At 36.7% G+C, this 20,884-nt stretch overlaps 2 protein-coding genes across 2 annotated transcripts; both read right to left on the bottom strand.

Moving 5' to 3' along the window:
- Positions 1-568: 568 nt before the first annotated feature.
- Positions 569-5,505, bottom strand: LOC125666438 (uncharacterized). The gene is made up of 4 exons (XM_048899602.2): positions 5,431-5,505; positions 3,731-3,782; positions 2,418-2,624; positions 569-787 (listed from the first exon to the last, which is right to left on the bottom strand). The coding sequence occupies exons 2-4, from the start codon at positions 3,777-3,779 to the stop codon at positions 627-629; spliced, it is 417 nt and encodes a 138-aa protein (XP_048755559.1). The 5' UTR covers positions 3,780-3,782; positions 5,431-5,505; the 3' UTR covers positions 569-626.
- Positions 5,506-12,557: 7,052 nt separating this feature from the next.
- LOC130050937 (uncharacterized) lies at positions 12,558-18,427 on the bottom strand. The gene is made up of 4 exons (XM_056151916.1): positions 18,295-18,427; positions 14,924-14,975; positions 13,968-14,174; positions 12,558-12,775 (listed from the first exon to the last, which is right to left on the bottom strand). The coding sequence occupies exons 2-4, from the start codon at positions 14,970-14,972 to the stop codon at positions 12,615-12,617; spliced, it is 417 nt and encodes a 138-aa protein (XP_056007891.1). The 5' UTR covers positions 14,973-14,975; positions 18,295-18,427; the 3' UTR covers positions 12,558-12,614.
- Positions 18,428-20,884: the final 2,457 nt, after the last annotated feature.

Here is a 20,884-nt window from a genome sequence, read left to right as displayed (position 1 = left end):
AAGTCTCACCTACGATAATTACAACATGACATATGAACGGGATTGAAAGACCATATTTTGATTTCAATTTGCATCTAATTTTTAAATTGTATCATACAATGCATTTTATTCACGTGCTATGTAGCAGTTATTATAATAAACATACCAGTGACGGATCAAGGATTTTCGCAAGCCGGGGAGGGGCACATTTGAAAGTGAAGTAGCAGCCAAAATAATCAGCCAGTTTGGGTGCCAAATCTGGAGTTTTCATCTATATATCTTTGATAGTGGTTACTGCTGATACTTTGACTTTGAGTTCCTGGAATATTTACGGCGATTCCCATTGGTCCTCGATAGGTCACGTAAGGTCATGCATTTTAATGAGGTATGCGAAAATATCAGCGCTGTGTCCCACGGGAGGTAAACGTAGTGCAACCGACTGTGGGTTTCCGACGATGACGGAGATAGTTATTGGTGAAATTTGTCAGTTGAATTATGTTGGATAAATCTAGTGTAAAACTTTTGTAATAAAAGACACAACAGATATCGGCCGGTATGTATATAAAATGATAAACACAGTCGACTCGAATTTCTTGTGCAAATAAGATTTTAATATAAGAAAAACATTTACATCTAGGGGAAAAAAATCACGTTTCAGGATTTGGCGCATTACATAATGCGTTGCGATTGTATCCCACCAAAGTATGGATGACTGATCCCGTGCTCACACAGTAACAGGAGTTGACGTTATCTATGCAGCTGGTACCTGTGCCGACTTCGTAAATCTTTCCGTTGATAGTACAAGTCCCTGAATGTAAAAACAACAGAGCGTTACCTTGAAATGCATTAAGACAACGGTACTTCCCGCATGACTGTTTAGAAAATTGGGGAAGAAAACAAATTTCCCGTGAAGATTCCTACTGTATTCATTTCGATGATGTGTTGGAGTTAGCGCTTCATAAAGTATGTCGGTATAATGACAAAAAGTGACCCCAATAGAATATATATGGACATATTTTTAGCCACCACACTATAAAAATCGATTAGCTGAAAGCTTCAAAAATGGTTCAAAAACGTTATTAACCTTTGTTATAACTTCTGCAGAAGAAAAACGTTTGAGACTTTATTTTGATTTTTTTTTTGCACATTATTTACACAGAGTAAAATCAAAGAGGATTGCAATTATGGAGACTATACATTTTTCATTTATAGAAGGCTCTCTTTCTGACACCAGCTAAGAAAATGGTCTTCATTTTTAAAATAATGACAACTGTGGAAACTTATTTTATAAATGTGATAAAACAAATCTAAGAATGCGCGTATTCTTGCTTTAATAGTCATAGAACATCATTATAGCCTTGTTATTTGTTTTCATTTAATGGGGATAAAACATCTTGTATTACTGATGTAAGGTATAGTATAACCTTTTAATTTTGTTATTTAAACTTTAAAGCTTTTAGAATTGAACACTTGATATCACAAGGCTGCGTGATTTTACCCCTATGTATTTGCCTAACAAGAATATTCCTACCAATACCAGTGTTTTGTATCAAAAAATGACACAGGGTCATTATTCTACGGGTCATTTTTCTACAATCCACACGGAGAAAAATGACCACAAGGCCATAATTTCTACAAAAAGTGGGTAATTTTTCTACGTAGAATATTGACCAGGGGGTCAAATTTCTACGTAGAAAAATGACCCCCGGTCAAAATTCTACGGGGGTCACTTTTCGTCGTTACACCGGCGTAAAGCGGTACAGTTCATAACCTCATGGATTTTCTTTTTCAAAATTGAAGGTTATTTCTTATACTTTCATTTCTGTTGGAATCCGAAGCCGTTATAATTCATGAAGACTAATACCACTGTCATGATCGTGTGCAGGATTGGACAAAACAAGATGGCAGACGGCATTTCCAAACAAAGGTAGGCTCTTAATACTCTTCATTTTACCGACTTATTAGACGACGAATTTATGAATTTAAAACACTGCCTGGCCAGGGAGGCATCATTAAGTTGATTGGTTGTTGGAATTCTTACTCATGTACACGTACAACTTTAAATTTATTGATCGAAGTTGACGATGTTACCTCGATAGAATTCGAAGCGGGCGAAGATGTTTCTAATCATGTTTTCATGCATTTTAAGAAAGATACTTTCGGTAAAATAGACTCTGCACATATCGTTTGATGAAAACTTGAACCAGTGTATGCGATTTGTCCCTTAAATTGCCTTGGTTAAATAAATATCTTGGCTTGAACATTGGTTGGATGGGCACACGATCATGACAGTGAATACGCGCATTTTTCACAATCAATGAGAAACGCTATCATTACAATTTGTAAAGATGTTAAAAGCAAAAACATTGGAAATGTAAATATTTTCTTTTAAGACCAAAAAATAAAGCAACAACAAAAACAAATAAATGTTAACAAACCTGGACAAAACTGACAGCCGTCGTCTGCCGTTAGTCGCTCGGCCTCGGGACAGCTGGGAGTAGTACATTCCCAATATTTACAAAATAAACGCTCCACGTCATTCACTTTTTCACGTATGCAATCCCTCCGAGTTTGATCTACTGTTTCGTCGCCCGGATATTCTTCACATTCAAAGTACTTTGTGGGTGTAATACTGAGTGTAATACCTGAGGATGTAAGATTAACTTGTACTTTATTATACGTACAGTATTCATGTATGCAAGGTGAAGATAACGAACAGTGATCAATCTCACAACTCCTACAAGCAATACAAAATAGATAGTTGGGCAAACACGGACCCCTGGACACACCAGAGGTGGGATCAGGTGCCTAGGAGGAGTAAGCATCCCCTGTTGACCGGTCACACCCGCCGTGAGCCCCATATCCTGATCAGGTAAACGGAGTTATCCGCAGTCAAAATCAGTGTGCCAAGAACGGCTTAACAATCGGTATGAAACACGTCAGACAGCATTTGACCCAATTCGAGGTTGTATTGACGAACTAGATCGTTATAACGACCATAGAATTTGCGAAATGCTGACTTCAATCGAGACTGTTGAAATCCCTGTACCATCAACTTCTTTGTCAGTAGCTTACCTCGATTTAAAAACTGACTATACCCAGAACAAGCTCTTGCATATCGAATCAGTATAAAAGAAACCCACACAAAGAGAATAGAAACTATAAGACATATTGTTTTCAAATGAAGAATGACCATCTATTTAGAATTATTAACTGGGGAATTTAGTTGTTCGGTATTTATTCATTTGCAATTCTGACGATAAAAGTAGCACAAGAACGTAAGAATTTGTTATCACTAGACGATTCTATCCATTTGTGTTGTCACAGATGCGGCGATATATTTCGGACATTGAGGTAAATTTTGATACTGAGTGGAGGAGAATATCATCTCCAGCGCTGGGTTTCTTATTTTGACCACTCTTTTTGATATCCCATTCGCAAAAAATATATGGTCGTTAAAATAATCTAATATACAAATACTACCTCTCATTAAATTAAATGCTGTCTGGTGTGTTTTATACCAATTGTTGGGCCGTTCTTTACATACTGATTTTAACAACGGATAACTCCGTTTACCTGATCAAGATATAGGGTTCACGGCGGATGTGACCAGTCAACAGGGGATGCTTACTCCTCCTAGGCACCTGATACCACCTCTGGTATATCCAGGAACCAATCATTAACGTAAAGACGAAGTTCGGCAACGCCCCTTATTGTACTTGTATAAAATGGAAATTCATGTAACATATACCTAATATAACAGCAAACAAAGTCAGACCGAATACTGCGTTATGTCCCATTTTCTGAAAGATGAAAAAGAGTTATTGCACAATTCTGTCAATGTTAGCATTTTTATCTTTCTACATGCATGATTGTATTTCTTCGATAACTCTCTTCCCGAGGGGGTCCGGGTTAGAATAGGTCCTCAGCATCCCTTGCTTCTCGTAAGAGGCGACTAAATGGGGTGGTCCTTCGGATGAGACCACGAAAACCGAGGCCCCATGTCACAGCAGGTGTGGCACGATATTAAAGATCCCTCCCTACTATAAGCACCGAGCATTGGCCTAAATTTTTGCAGCCTTTCACCGTTAATTAATGGTGTCTGCGACATTTCCATATGAGCGAAAAATTCATGAGCTCGACGTTAAACAAATAAAATCAGCGATATTTCTCATCACGTAACAATTTTTTCAGATTTCGATGATATTTGTATTCTCAGAGCTTTCATACTATTCTTGAACATGCATTTTATCTTGTGTGGTCACGTGACATCGTTGTCCAAGTCTTTCGAAATAATCTTATCAGAAGAATATTTTTTTGTGTCTTTGAAAAGTCCAAAAATTCTCCTATCATACAAACTAAAACTCAAAGATTTAACCATATCGAGAGGAAGAAAAAATTAAAAATGTGCTTAAAAGGATATTTTGACAATTCGTTTTTCCATTAAAATTATTACTACTAGAAACTAACACAGGTGCTTGTGGACAGGACTTCCGGTACCCCCCTTGTATTTTTAAATGTTTAATTCCTTGGGTATTTCGGACGTAATTTTGATAAAATATGTAACTTCAGAGTTTATATATTTGAATGGAATACACAAATCTCGCATAGAAACCGTTTTTAAAAATGCCATATCACCGATCATAATAGTTCATATATTATGATCGGTGGTACGCGGGTATGTTAAGGCAGGTCATGCTTCATTTATGCACGTAAACCGCATAATTTTTGAAATCTGTCTTACACAGAGAGAGGGAGCTACTAACTCTTAAAAACTATTTTGGTTGTTTACATGAGAACATTTTGTATCATAACAACATGACAAACATGCGCTTCCGTATGACGTCATTGCATGACTGTTGTAAATAGATCTTGGAGGTACCTTAATGGAAAATGTAAAAGTAGCACATTATCCCAAGATTTGAATATTGATCTAATTAGCGATAATGACGTTAAAATACCCATAGTATATCAGAATTACTGATAGAATCCTACCACTTTCAATAAGAAATAATTATTGAACATTTAAACACGAAACCATCTAGCCCATATTTTACATTTTGCACTGATGCTATGCAGTTTTCTTTAAAAGTTTTCTTAACAGACGATTCTATCAGTAATTGCCGTGTACATTAGTTTATGACCTTTCACACGGTGTATAAAAAGTCTCTAAAAGTATGCGGCCTAATGTGCAATTGATGCTCATAAATAGACTTTCATGACCTCATCCATATGTAGGTGGACCACCGCAGTTTGTAATTAAAATGTAATTGAAATTATTAGAATGCAAATATAAGAAATGTCTTTCAATTTCTGAAACTATATAAGATTATATACCTCAAGTCTCTTCAACCAATATACATGTGTATTTCATGAAGAGCTATCATGGCGTTATACAATGTATATTCATTATGCCGGTGTGGCGAAACCTGAAATAAAAAAATTACTTACCCGACCGGTGTGCACGTGTTGACAAATTTCATCCTATCTTGTCCCGGTCGTGTGCGAATATATATAGATAATTTCTGTAACAGAAATGATTAATGATAATTACATTTATTTTGCAATAAACTCAATCCTGGGGGTAATCATAGCCTAATAAATTACGATAGTTGTTTTAACAATCATTTACACGTGTCTCATTTCAGAATTCGTGGAACTTGACATAATCTAAATTCTACATATATTTCAAAATTGATAGAACATGAAACGCGAATATAACGAACAGTCATCAATCTCATAAATCCCACAAGGAATACAAAAATAAAGAGTTGGGCAAATTAAGATGAACCCCTGGACATACCAGGTATCTAGGAGTAAGCATCCCCTGTCGACCGTTCACACCCGCCGTGAACCCTGTCATATTTCATTTTATATTTTAAGTTCTACATACATTTCAGAATTCGTAAGATTTGACATTTTCTAAATTCTACACATTCTAAACACATTTCAGACTTTTGAGGTCTTGTCATGTTTCATATTCTACACACATTTCGAATTTCGACGGACTTCACATTTTTTTAAATTATACCCACATTTCAGAAGTGGTAGAACGTGACGTATTTCTACACACAATTCAAAATTGGTGGGACTTGATATAATATTTTAAATTATGTACGCATTATTGGTAGAATGTGACATATTCTTAAGTCGACATAAATTACACCAAATTCGTAGTACTTTACATATTCAACAGCCGTGGATACTTCGTGTATCTTTACTTTTCGATATTTTTACATAATACGGGTGTTGTCCGTAAACTCCGTATAGAACCTCTATATCGTACATGTACATGTAATATTATTAGATTCTACATTTAACACTTACATTTGCACGTGTAAGCTACTAATTGTGAGTCCCTACTTTTGATTGAACGCATAGCTTTTCACTTTTATTGTGGTGTGTAAATGTTATTATTATAGACAATGAAGGCACAATAAAAGTTTGTGATAGTTTTGTTTGGGTTTCTTTTGTCAATGAGGTCACCAGCTATGAAAGGGCTGTCGCAAAACATGGCTAGCCCTTTCTAAAACATACATTATGCCATGTTCAAAATTAGGCCTTCCATTATGAAAAGTGAAGACAACGAACAGCGATCAATCTCATAACTCTCACAAGCAATACAAAATAGAGTTGGGCAAACCCGTGAATATACTAGAGGTGGGATCAGATACCTAGGAGGAGTAAGCATTAAACCTTAGAACATTATATATGGCGTGTAAAACGTTGCAATATTATTCAAATATTGATGTTCATTCGATAATCTTGATGTTTTTATGCGCCCAGATGTGCATTATCCATCGACTGTCTAGCATGCTGAAAAACCCAATTATCCAGATTCGTTTTTCCTCACCTACACATGAAACCATAATTATATTAATGGCACAAGATGACAATCTACCTTGCTCTTTTATTACAGAGTCCCTATTTACCTTCTACGAAGCTGCCTGTAGCAGCCCCTATACGAAAAGAATGAGATTTATAAGAATATATTGATAACTTAGCAATTTCAATGGATTTATTTAACATTGAATTAAACTGATATCGAGTTAATGGACTGCAAGTCTTTAAGAGTTATTTTCGTTTTGACCAAAGTTTTTCTTTGTAGAACAATTTCCTCCTCAGCAATTTTTATCACCATTTCAATTTCTATGCCTAGGAAAATCAATTTAGTCGCTGGACCAACCGGGGTTTTTTTTTCCTCTGCAAGAGATAGATCGAAAACAGTGCATGTATAATGTATTTAGGAAATTTGACATCTCGCATGTTTTTTAGTCTCTTACTGCAAATCATCTAGATAATGGTTAATGGAACCAATACCTATTTTTGACTAAAATGGGCAAACTTTTCCAATAAAGCACAACTTATAGAGCAACCCAATGGTAGGCACATATTATAGTAATATTCATTGTTGAATTTAAAACCCAGCAAATTTATGATCTGTGGTATGTATTGGTAAGAAATGAAATGCCGATTTTATATCCAGTTTTGCTAAACTTGCACCTCTACTAAAGTCGCTATCATTTTTAAAACTTCATCGACAGGCGTGTAAGGTTCTGTGCATGGATATATAGGAAAACGTGAGTGGGTCGGTTAAGGAAAAACGTGAGTAGGTCGGTTAAACCATACTTTTGTAATAAACTTTCATTATAGGAATGGACGGTTTTCCTCCTTCAACAATTTTTACATGCATCATGAAACACCCTTATTAAATGAATGGGATCGACCAGATTCCCTTCTTATCTTGTGACGTCAGAGAATATTTTCAAATTATCGACGATGTACTCGCCAGATTGTTTACAATGTACTCGCCAGATTGTTTCATAATTTTTCCTTGTTATAAACACGTGTATCAATCAGATTCGGGTGATGAAACTTCCTAAACACATTCACTTCGAAGACAGGCAAACGATTCGAGCACCATGATACCATACCAAGTTATGAGGGACCAGATTAGACTTGTATCTGAGAAAAGTGATACGCACTCTTGTTGTAGAAGTAGCACACTAAGAACCAGTTATAGATCGGCTTTCTCTTTATATACAAGCTACGTGCAATGAGCATATACATGTAGTTATGTTCAAAACTTAAAAACGATCGTCTATTGTCACAATGTCACTCGTGGAACACGTGAGTGGACTCAGGACCCTTGAAATTGTGGGGATGGTATTGCTGGTAAACAACCAAGTACTCACTGTAAGGAAAGATAATGAGGAAAAAATAATCAAAATGGAAACGATTAAAACATACAGGAACATTCCATTCATCTGAATTTCTAACCTTATGAAGAGTGCAAGGTATGGACAGGGTGAGGTCGTGAGCAAATAAGCCAAGTGATGGCTTTTATACATTTTATTACATTATGGTGAGGGAGATATGAAGATTTATTCACCCAATAAAAATCCTTTTCCCCGATGGTAATGACCGAGGGGAATGTGTTTTTTTCTTGGGTGAATAAAATCTTCATTTCTCCCGAACATTCATGCAATAAACTGTTTATCATACCGAAATAAAACAAGACTATAGAAATCGCCAGAGAGAGAGAGAGAGAGAGAAAATCCCGTATCCGCTAATTTATAATGTAACTGATCTAGCCCTAACAGTAGCATCGCGCCTTGAACATACAGTATTAGAATGTACAAACAATGAAATAAAGTTATTCTGAATAGTCGGACGCAGGCGTTGTTGAAACTTATCACTCGGATCACCTCGGCCGATTCCATCTATTATGTTTTCCGCCACTGGAGGTATACCAGTGACGTATAACAACATGTTTATCCCATATTCACAATGAAGACTTTTTATGATCGTCTTAAAACATATTCAGTAAAATATTAGAAGGAAAACTAATGTATAACGGTAAATCGGCGAACATCATAGTAATAATTAACAATGTCCTTTATTTAATTAGTTTAAAAACTAGTTTACATTGTGGTCCTGAAAACATATATACAGACAGCAGTATGATACAGATACAATATAAAATAGTATATGAAGGTATGTTGTATAGATGTACGCTATCTACATATTTAAAACTGAAAATAAAAAAAAAATAAAAAAAAAAAAATCTATGTGGTTTTAATTTCCCGAATGAATTTTTTCCCCCCAAGATAAGCGGATTTAAAAGTTTTCAATGTTGGGTAATATTTTAAAAAATCTGGCATGTTATTCCATAACTGTGAACCGTAAATTGTAAAAGATCTTCTAAAATCTATCAATATACGAGTAATCGATTCATTTGTTGCTTCAACATTTATTAGATGTTTAAAATTTGATTGCCAAAAATACGACTCTGTCGTACAATTTCTAATTTGAACACTCAATTTGTTCAAAATGAATTGTATATAATCATTTTAGCAAATCGTTGTATAGAAAGCAGTAATACGACTAAATAAGCAAACGACTTCATGATTTTCTATAAATAAGAGTGGTCCCTCGATATGTCCACCCCCGTTACAATGCCACCCTCGCTTATAGTCTGAAAATCCTAAAGAACCGATTTCTCCCTGTGTTAACACCCCCGTTATAATGCCAACCCTGCATAGTGCCATATCCCACTGATTTTTACAAACAAGTATGGTAGAATTTTAAAGGGTTTATCCTTGGTGAATATGCCATCATGGTGGTCTAACCGGGTTAGAATAGGTCCTCAGTACCCTTGCTTGAGACTAAATGGGAGGTCCTTCGGACGAGTCCGCAAAAATCGAGGTCCCGTGTCACAGCAGGTGTGGCATGATAAAGATTTCTCTCTGCTCAGATCAGGTGCCTAGGAGGAGTAAGCATCCCCTGTCGACCAGTCACACGCGCTGTAAGCTGTATCTCTTGACCAGATAAACGGAGTAATGCGGTTCAAAATCAGTGTGTTAAGAACGGCCTAATCATCGATATGAAACACGTTAATTAAATAGCATTTTACCCAATGATAGGTTATATCCTTTTAACAACCATACAATTTGCGAAATGCTCACTTAACACGAGACTGTTGAAACCCCTGTAACATGAACTTGTTTGTCAGTAGCCTGCCTCTATTTAAAAACTGACCATACTCAGAACAAACTCATACTTATGGATTAAACTGCTGTCTGACTTGTTTTATATCATTTGATCCCGTTCTTGACACACTGATTTTGACTACAAATTACTCTGTTTACACGAACGTGATGAACACTGTCATGATCGTGCGCAGGATTGGACAAAACAAGATGGCAGACGGCAGTTCCAAACAAAGATAGGCTCTTAAAACTCTATTTCACCGACTTATTAGACGACGAATTTATGAATTTAAAACACTGCCTGGTCAGGGAGGCATCATTAAGTTGATTTGTTGTTGGAATTCTTACTCATGTACACGTACAACTCTAAATTCATTGATCGAAGTTGACGATGCTGCCTCGATAGAATTTGAAGCGGGCGAAGATGTTTCTAATCATGTTTTCTTGCATTTTGAGAAAGATAATTTCGGTAAAATAGACTCTGCACATATCTTTTAATGAAAATTTGAACCAGTGTATGCGACTTGTCCCTTAAATCGCCTTGGTTAAATAAATATCTTGACTTGAACATTTGCTAATGTGCAGGATTGGACTACGGTCTAAATCCGCCATTGCATGTATTACAATGTACAGAGTCGTAGCATTGAGAGTTCTTTAACGTACCAATGCTGGCCAATACACAGGGCCTCTGTTTTTAATCCGAAAGACCTGTGATTCTGACGTCTAAATACCGAGCGTTTGGTGAAGGAGCAATCACTACCTATGTTAACGTCTTAGATTTGAGTCCTGTGGGATCAAGGTTAGAATACGTCCTTAGTACTCCTTGCTTATCATAAAAGGCGACTAAATGGGGCGGTTCTTCGGATGAGACCGCCAAAACCGAGGCCCCTTGTCACAGCGGGTGTGGCACGATAAGGATCCCTCCCAGCTCAAAGGCCGTAAGCGCCGTGCATAGGCCTAAATTTTGCAGCCCTTCACCGGCAAATGGTGACGTATCCATATGAGTGAAAATTTCTTGAGTGGGACGTTAAACAATATACAATCAATCATAGGTTTGACGCGGCCATGGCACGAGCGAATGCTTCTCTCATTGAAAGGAAATGTAAAGCACATGTACATAATGGATATGATTTTGATTACGGATTACTCCGTTTACCTGATCGAGATATAGGGATCACGGCGGGTGAGACTGGTCGAAAGAAGATGCTTACCCGTCCTAGACACACGGTCCCATCTCTGCTATATTTAGGGGTTCGTGATTGCCCAACTCTCTATTTTGTATTCCTTAAATAGGAGTTATAAGATTGATCACTGTTTGCTATCTTCACCTTTTCATATCATGTAAGGGAACGAGTGCGAGCGGACGTCACAGAGGAACACCAACGCCGTGTGTAAGAGTTGGGAATGGCCTACGGATACATCGTGGGAAACCCACGGTCGGTCGCACTACGTTTACCTCCCGTGGGACAAAACGCTGATATTTTCGCTGGATGACGTGTCTCAGTTTCTAAATGCGACCTGTCGCTTCACCATTCCTTATTGCGATATTCAACCAATGAAAAAGCCCCTTATTTTCAGTGTACGGGAGCGTAGAAAAACAAGCTTTCAAGCGAAGATTTTGACTACGTTTAAGTTGGACAAGTTACAAAGCTTTCAGCGAGATGCTTTATCTATATTATTGAAGCGGATGGTGTATTTGAGTCTATAAAGACTGGGGAGGGGGAAGCCTGGGTTACCAAGCGTTTAATACTGCGTACGAGTCTATATGCAGGTCTACATGTTCAGCACTCGTAGTCTCGCCACTTTTATCCATCATACGGGAGCAAAGTGGTTTTTTTTAAACAGACTTGGTATTTCATCGGTTTATGTGACTATAGATACATACGTGTTCAATTTACCTGCGTATTAAGTTGCTGCCGTAATTTGTTCCAGTTGTGTTGTCGGCATAATTTGAATAAGTAATTATGAACTTCTTTACATATCTCTCTCATGTTTACAAACACAATTGAAGTCTCACCTACGATAATTACAACATGACATATGAACGGGATTGAAAGACCATATTTTGATTTAAATTTGCATCTAATTTTTAAATTGAATCATACAATCCAGAATGACTCATTTTATTCACGTGCTATGTAGCAGTTATTATAATAAACATACCAGTGGCGGATCAAGGATTTTCGCAAGCCGGGGAGGGGCACATTTGAAAGTGAAGTAGCAGCCAAAATAATCAGCCAGTTTGGGTGCCAAATCTGGAGTTTTCATCTATATATCTTTGATAGTGGTTACTGCTGATACTTTGACTTTGAGTTCCTGGAATATTTACGGCGATTCCCATTGGTCCTCGATAGGTCACGTAAGGTCATGCATTTTAATGAGTTATGCGAAAATATCAGCGCTGTGTCCCACGGGAGGTAAACGTAGTGCAACCGACTGTGGGTTTCCGACGATGACGGAGATAGTTATTGGTGGAATTTGTCAGTTGAATTATGTTGGATAAACCTAGTGTCAAACTTTTGTAGTAAAGGACACAACAGATATCGGCTGGTATGTATATAAAATGATAAACATAGTCAACTCGAATTTCTTGTGCAAATAAGATTTTAATATAAGAAAAACATTTACATCTAGGGAAAAAAATCACGTTTCAGGATTTGGCGCATTACATAATGCGTTGCGATTGTATCCCACCAAAGTATGGATGACTGATCCCGTGCTCACACAGTAACAGGAGTTGACGTTATCTATGCAGCGGGTACCTGTGCCGACTTCGTAAATCTTTCCGTTGATAGTACAAGTCCCTGAATGTAAAAACAACAGAGGGTGACCTTGAAATGCATTAAGACATCGGTAATTCCCGCATGACTGTTTAGAAAATTGGGGAAGAAAACAAATTTCCCGTGAAGATTCCTACTGTATTCATTTCGATGATGTGTTGGAGTTAGCGCTTCATAAAGTATGTCGGTATAATGACAAAAAGTGACTCCCATAGAATATATATGGACATATTTTTAGCCACCACACTATAAAAATCGATTAGCTGAAAGCTTCAAAAATGGTTCAAAAACGTTATTAACATTTGTTATAACTTCTGAAGAAAAAAAACGTTTGAGATTTTATTTTGATTTTTTTTGCAAATTATTTACCCAGAGTAAAATCAAAGAGGATTGCAATTATGGAGACTATACATTTTTCATTTATAGAAGTTTCTCTTTCTAACACCAGCTAAGAAAATGATCTTGATTTTTAAAATAATGACAACTGTGGAAACTTATTTTATAAATGTGATAAAACAAATCTAAGAATGCGCGTATTCTTGCTCTAATAGTCATAGAACATCATTATAGCCTTGTTATTTGTTTTCATTTAATGGGGATAAAACATCTTGTATTACTGATGTAAGGTATAGTATAACCTTTTGATTTTGTTATTTAAACTTTAAAGCTTTTAGAAATGAACACTTGATATCACAAGGCTGCGTGAGTTTACCCCTATGTATTTGCCTAAGAATATTCCTACCAAAACCAGTGTTTTGTATCAAAAAATGACACAGGGTCATTATTCCACACGGAGAAAAATGACCCCAAGACCATAATTTCTACAAAAAGTGGGTAATTTTTCTACGTAGAATATTGACCAGGGGGTCAAATTTCTATGTAAAAAAATGACCCCCGGTCAATATTCTACGGGGGTTACTTTTCGTTGTTACACCGGCGTAAAACGGTACAGTTCATAACCTCATGGATTTTCTTTTTCAAAATTGAAGATTATTTCTTATACTTTCATTCTACTTTCGTTGCTGTCGGAATCCGCAGCCGTTATAATTCATGAAGACTAATACTGTCAGTGAATACGCGCATTTTTCACAATCAATGAGAAACGCTATCATTACAATTTGTATAGATGTTAAAAGCAAAAACATTGGAAATGTAAATATTTTCTTTTAAGACCAAAACATAAAGCAACAACAAAAACAAACAAATGTTAACAAACCTGGACAAAACTGACAGCCGTCGTTTGCCGTTAGTCGCTCGGCCTCGGGACAGCTGGGAGTAGTACATTCCCAATGTTTACAATATAAACGCTCCACGTCATTCACTTTTTCACGTATGCAATCCCTCCGAGTTTGATCTACTGTTTCGTCGCCCGGATATTCTTCACATTCAAAGTACTTTGTGGGTGTAATACTGAGTGCAATACCTGAGGACATAAGATTAAAAGAAAATTGTAACTATAAGGCGTATTTTTTTTTCAAATGAGGAATGACCAGGTTACTTAACTTTAACTAACAATTAACTTCCCATTAACTCTTACATTTATATAGTGTTAACTAAACGTTAACTGTCAGCTAAACTTAACTAACTTTTGTGCAACTGGCTCCTGGGATATCTATTTCGAATTATCAATTTGGAATATTTAGTTGTTCGGTACTTATTCGTTTCCAATTCTGACGATAAAAGTAACACAAAAACGCAAGGATTTGTTATCACTAGACGATTTTATTTATTTGTATTGTCACTAATGCAGCGATATATTTCGGACATTGAGGTAAATTTTGATACAGAGTGGAGGAGAATATCATCTCCAGCGCTCGGTTTCTTATTTTGACCACTCTTTTTGATATACCATTCGTAAAAATATATGGTCGTTAGAACAATCTAATATAAAAATACAACCTCTCATTAAATTAAATGCTGTCTGACGTGCTTTATACCAATTGTTGGGCCGTTCTTTACATACTGATTTTAACAACGGATAACTCCGTTTACCTGATCAAGATATAAGGTTCACGGCGGGTGTGACCAGTCAACAGGGGATGCTTACTCCTCCTAGGCACCTGATACCACCTCTGGTATATCCAGGGGCCAATCATTAACGTAAAGACGAAGTTCGGCAACGACTCTTATTGTACTTTACTTGTATAAAATGGAAATTCATATAACATATACCTAATATAACAGCAAACAAGGTCAGACCGAATACTGCGTTATGTCCCATTTTCTGAAAGATGAAAAAGAGTTATTGCACAATCCTATCAATGTTAGCAATTTTATCTTTCTACATGATTGTATTTCTTCGATAACTCTCTTCCCGAGGGGGTCCGGGTTAGAATAGGTCCTCAGCATCCCTTGCTTCTCGTAAGAGGCGACTAAATGGGGCGGTCCTTCGGATAAGACCACGAAAACCGAGGCCCCTTGTCACAGCAGGTGTGGCACGATAAAGACCCCTCCCTACTATAAGCACCGAGCATAGGCCTAAATTTTTGCAGCCTTTCACCGTTAATTAATGGTGTCTGCGACATTTCCATATGAGCGAAAAATTCATGAGCTCGACGTTAAACAAATAAAATCAGCGATATCAGGTAACAATTTTTTGCAGATTTCGATGATATTTGTATTCTCAGAGCTTTCATATTATTCTTGAACATGCATTTTATCTTGTATGGTCACGTGACTTCGAAATAATGTTATCAGAAGAATATTTTTGTGTGTCTTTGAAAAGTCCAAAAATTCTCCTATCATACAAACTAAAACTCAAAGACATGCCGAGAAATCCCCAACCAAAATCGACAGTGTAGGAGAACCGTTAGAAATTAGTGACCCGCAGTTTAGATAAGTGATGGCTACTCTGTCCGTGCAGCAGGGGGCCAGTGTTACCATGGTTTCTTGTCGCTGATCTTATCTCAAAATTCTGCTGCCTAAATGCACACTTTCAAGGATTGTTCAGATAGAGGATAGAATGACAAAAAGAATTAAGAAAAAACCTAAAAGGTTCGGAGAATGGGAAGAGACTATCAACTTTAAGTATGAGCCGAAAAAACAAGAGGAATTTTTTTTATTAATCTATATATGTATTTTATAACACGTATATAAATATTACTAACTTTTCTATATACTTTCATTCTACTAGAATGAATCAAACTAAATAATAAGAGAGCATAAACTTAATTATACTTGGTATGATATATTTACAAAAAATAAAGTAACGCCGGCTTAAGATTCATTCTAGAATGATTATAAGTAAACAATTATACAGTAGAGCTGAAGGATCTAAAAGTACAAAAGTTAACTGGGGAATAACTTAGAAGCATTTCTAAATGCCTCTTCATATTTTCTCCTCCTCATTCTTCTCGCCGTACATTTCAAATCTTCAAAAGCTTTGACAGGTCTTGGTTTTCGTCCCTGATGTTGAACTTCAATTACCGGTACATTGGTATTATTTTGCTCCTATTTTGAAATAAAACATCGTTTAGCATTTGACAGAAACATAAATATATTAATATAATAGGTCTCTGATTTGACAAAAATTTATTATTTGCATATTATTCGAGAAAGTTACAGATTTTGTTGATACGTGCACAATGCACACTTCAAATTATAGACTAGAGAGCACAAGTAGAATTTTCAGTAGTAGTCGAAGTACTCAAAATCATCTTGTGAATATTTGATCGGCCACCTCGGATATAACATTTTTAGTTATACATGTATAAGGTTCTACTAATTAAAGACAATAGATCTCGAGAATATCTATGTGATCTACATTGATAATGATAATATACAATGAGGAATAAGAATCGGGTTTTACCTGAGTTTGCCGAATTCGAAGTGGGCGCGGATCTAGTAAGCTTGCAGGGTTACCAGCAGTGGAAACGTCTGGGACATCTTGCGCCTCAACAGACAATTCACGGTGTGCTTGTAACACTGGTGGTGTACGTTTCAGTTTAAGATTATTGAGAATATAATCCACACTAAAATTCATTTTTAACTATGAACAATACATGCCGCGCCGTTTGTAATTTCCCACCAATTCTTGCTTGGCTTAATTACGGAAAGAGATCATTGGAACTGGGTGGGTAGGACTGAAATGTTTTTGGTTAAAAAATGTTAAAACAGAGACATAAATACCATTATTTACATCTCTGGTTGAAATGATTCATTAAAATGATATCATTGGTGTATAATCATGTTTATGATGATTTAAAGAGTCAAGTCCAATGAAGGAGTTTTGCATTTTCGTTAAATAGCATTATTTCTATTCTCGAAACCGATGTCACTGAATCCATGAACAAACAAAAACTAAGTTATTTCCTCCCCTATCACAATGTGCAAACACTTTTATATTGCATTTTTCTATCGCTAAATTATCATTGATGGAATTTAGTATTTTACTTAAAGATGGGTTGTTTTTTAAGGCTAATTCTTAGAGATTTTGTTTCCATGTGATATGTAAATAAATGGTAAAAGGGAGAGTAGGACTAAAATTTTTAAAATGTATAACATTAGTCAAATAAAATACGCAAGTCCCTAGACCTAACGCAGATTGAGAATGTTGTGTTTAGTTTCAAACAGAGTGACCCAGATAAGACAGAAAGTCGTCGAAAACATAACGGTAAATTTATTCTATGGCGATGGCCACCGCGGTCGCTATACAGCTTGAAGTTAATTAGCCTGTAATGGGGTTTTATTGAAGCCAGGGAGTTTACACGATATTCAGACTGCTAAGGTTTTCTTGGTATGATTTAACCATATCGAGAAGAAGAAAAAATTAAGAATGTGCTTAAAAGGATATTTTGACAATTCGTTTTTCCATTAAAATTATTACTACTAGAAACTAAAGGTAAAATATCAGTAATTTTCAAAATTTGGAATACCCTACGCGGGTATGTTAAGACAGGTCATGCTTCATTTATGCACGTAAACTGCATAATTTTTTTAAATCTGTCTTACACAGAGAGAGTGAGCTACTAACTCTTAAAAACTATTTTGGTTGTTTACATGAGAACATTTTGTATCATAACAACATGACAAACATGCGCTTCCGTATGACGTCATTGCATGACTCTTATAAATAGATCATGGAGGTACCTTAATGGAAAATGTAAAAGTAGCACATTATCCCAAGATTTGAATATTGATCTAACTGGCGATAATGACGGTAAAATACCCATAGTATATTAGAATTACTGATAGAATCCTACCACTTTCAATAAGAAATAATTATTGAACATTTAAACACGAAACCATCTAGCCCATGTTTTACATTTTGCACTGATGCTATGCAGTTTTCTTTAAAAGTTTTCTTAACAGACGATTCTATCAGTAATTGCCGTGTACATTAGTTTATGACCTTTCACACGGTGTATAAAAAGTCTCTAAAAGTATGCGGCCTAATGTGCAATTGACGCTCATAAATATACTTTCATGACCTCATCCATATGTAGGTGGACCACCGCGGTTTGTAATTAAAATGTAATTGAAATTATTAGAATGCAAATATAAGAAATGTCTTTCAATTTCTGAAACTATATAAGATTATATACCTCGAGTCTCTTCAACCGACATACATATATACTTCATGTATCATGGCGTTACATATTCCATATGCCGGTGTGGCGAAACCTGAAATCAAAAATTTACTTACCCGACCGGTGTGCACGTGCTGACAAATATGCTATCTTGTCCCGGCTGTGTGCGAATATATATAGATAATTTCTGTAATAAAAATAATTAATGATGAAATTTATATAAAATTACTTAATATTCTGCAATAAACTTGCTCGGGGTAATCATAGCCTGGAAAATGACAATAGTTGATTCATGACCACTTACACGTGTCTCATTTCAAAAATCGTGGAACTTGGCATAATTTATATTCTACATACATTTCAGAATTGAAAGAACATGGCTAATTTTAAAATCTACACACATTTCAAAATTTGTAGGATTTGACATATTCAAAACACATTTTAGACTTCTGAGATCTTGTCATCTGTGAAATTCTATACCCATTTCACATGTCGACGGATTTGACATATTTTAGATTCTGCACACAATTCAAAATTCATAGGACTTGAAATAATATTTTAAATTATACACACATTATTGGTAGAATGTGACATATTCTTAAGTCGACATAAATTCCACAGGATTTGTAGTACTTTACATATTCAATAACCATGGGTACTTAGTGTATCTTTACTTTTCGATATTTTTACATGATATGAATGTTGTCTGTAAACTCTACGGAGAACCTCTATATCGTACATGTGATATTATTAGATTCTACAGTACCAAACGTGGTATTCTCGTATGCATACACTTTAAAACTTGTTTAAACAATATTTATTTAACAATTTGATGGAATTGGGCAGCAGGCTTAGCCTATATGATCCCTTTCCCTAAAATTTTAAAACTTGTTTGAGAATGCAAACCAACACCTCCTAAACTAGATAAAAAATAAAAGTATATGCCTATCTTTATACATTTACATGTACATGAAAGATACTAAATGTGAATCTGAAGGATTTCCGTTTTTATTGTAGTGTGTAAATGTTAATATATATACTACTCAAAATTTGATAAGGATCACTAGGTTATATGTGTGTAATTTACCACTAACATAACAAAAGACATAAATTTGACTCAGAAACGTGTTGACTCAGGTTATGAATGAAAATTCATGAACGGCATGAACTTTTATCAATACGGAATGCTTGAAATCTGATAACAACACCAAAAGGCATTTCATTAGAAAAAGTTAACAGCAAACCAGAGAAAGAATTACACAGTTTTGGGGGATAGTCCATCATTACACTTTGTCGATGAAGTGTCAATACCGGGTATGGCCTCCCCTTGTATCAATGACGGCTTGACAACGTCGAACCATGCTGTCAATAAGCACCCGGATGATGTTTCCAATGGGAAGGTTGTTCCACTCTTCCACGAGGGCGTTTCTGAGCTCTGCCAAAGTCGTGGGTTGTGCTCTACGGCGTGAAAGGGCAACCTGCAGTATGTTCCATACATGCTCAATCGGGTTCAAGTCCGGCGAGTGCGCTGGCCAGTCCATACGGACAATTGTCTCCTGCTGAAGGTACTGCTCCACCACCCTGGCGCGATGAGGACGGGCGTTATCATCCATCACGATGAACTCAGGGCCAACAGCACCAGCGTAGAGTCTGACGTAAACATCAAGGATCTCATCCCGGTACCGCACCCCCGTCATTGTTCCTCTTTCCAGGACATGAAGATCTGTTCTTCCATCCCTGCTGATTCCACCCCAGACCTTGATGGAACCACCACCATAACGGTCATGTTCACTGATGTTGGCATCATGAAAACGTTCACGTTGTCGTCGCCACACTCGGTGCCTCCTGTCTGTAAAGTCCAAACAATACCTGGACTCATCGGTGAACAAAACTTGAACCCAATCGTTCTGTGTCCAAGTGACATGATCTTCAGTCCAGTCCAATCGCTCCCGCCGGTGTCGAACAGTCAGAGGGACTCGAACATATGCCCTTCTCGAGTTGAGACCTGCATTGTGAAACCGATTCCGTATCGTCTGAGTGGACACATTCACCCCCGAAGCGTTCAGGAAGTCGTTACGTTGGCTGATTGCTGTCCAGAAGGGATGGCATCGTGCCTGAAGAGCCACAAAATGGTCTTGGCGTTGAATTGTCGACCTCTGACGACCTCCCCCATGTCGGTGTGCTGCTGTACCAAAAGTTTGCTGTCGGTTCCAGGCCCTGTTTACAACGCTCTGGCTGACGTTTAGTGCATTCGCAACGTCACGTTGTGAATAGCCAGCGTCAAGCATTCCAATACATCTACCCAGTTGTTCTGTCGTCAGGCGACGCCTTACACGTTGAGGGGGCATTGTGTTGATAAACGTAGTGTAAACACTCAAGTGAGTTTGAAATTTTAGAAAGAATCAGACACCGATGCCTGAGTGAAAATCATGCAATGGTAGCAAAAGCATAAACTGTGATGAGAAACGCATTTCCCATGGCATGAAATGCACGTGCAAGTTTGTTGAAGACGTTTTTGATTTCACTTGGGCACAATATTGCCAGTTATGCAGTTATTAATTTTTTTAGACAGAAAAATATCTATGATCCTTATCAAATTTTGAGT

The sequence above is a fragment of the Ostrea edulis genome, chromosome 10, assembly GCF_947568905.1.
Source record: "Ostrea edulis chromosome 10, xbOstEdul1.1, whole genome shotgun sequence".
Classification (NCBI taxonomy): domain Eukaryota; kingdom Metazoa; phylum Mollusca; class Bivalvia; order Ostreida; family Ostreidae; genus Ostrea; species Ostrea edulis.
The sequence above is the reverse complement of the archived record's forward strand: the minus strand, read 5'-3'. Positions and strand labels throughout refer to the sequence as shown.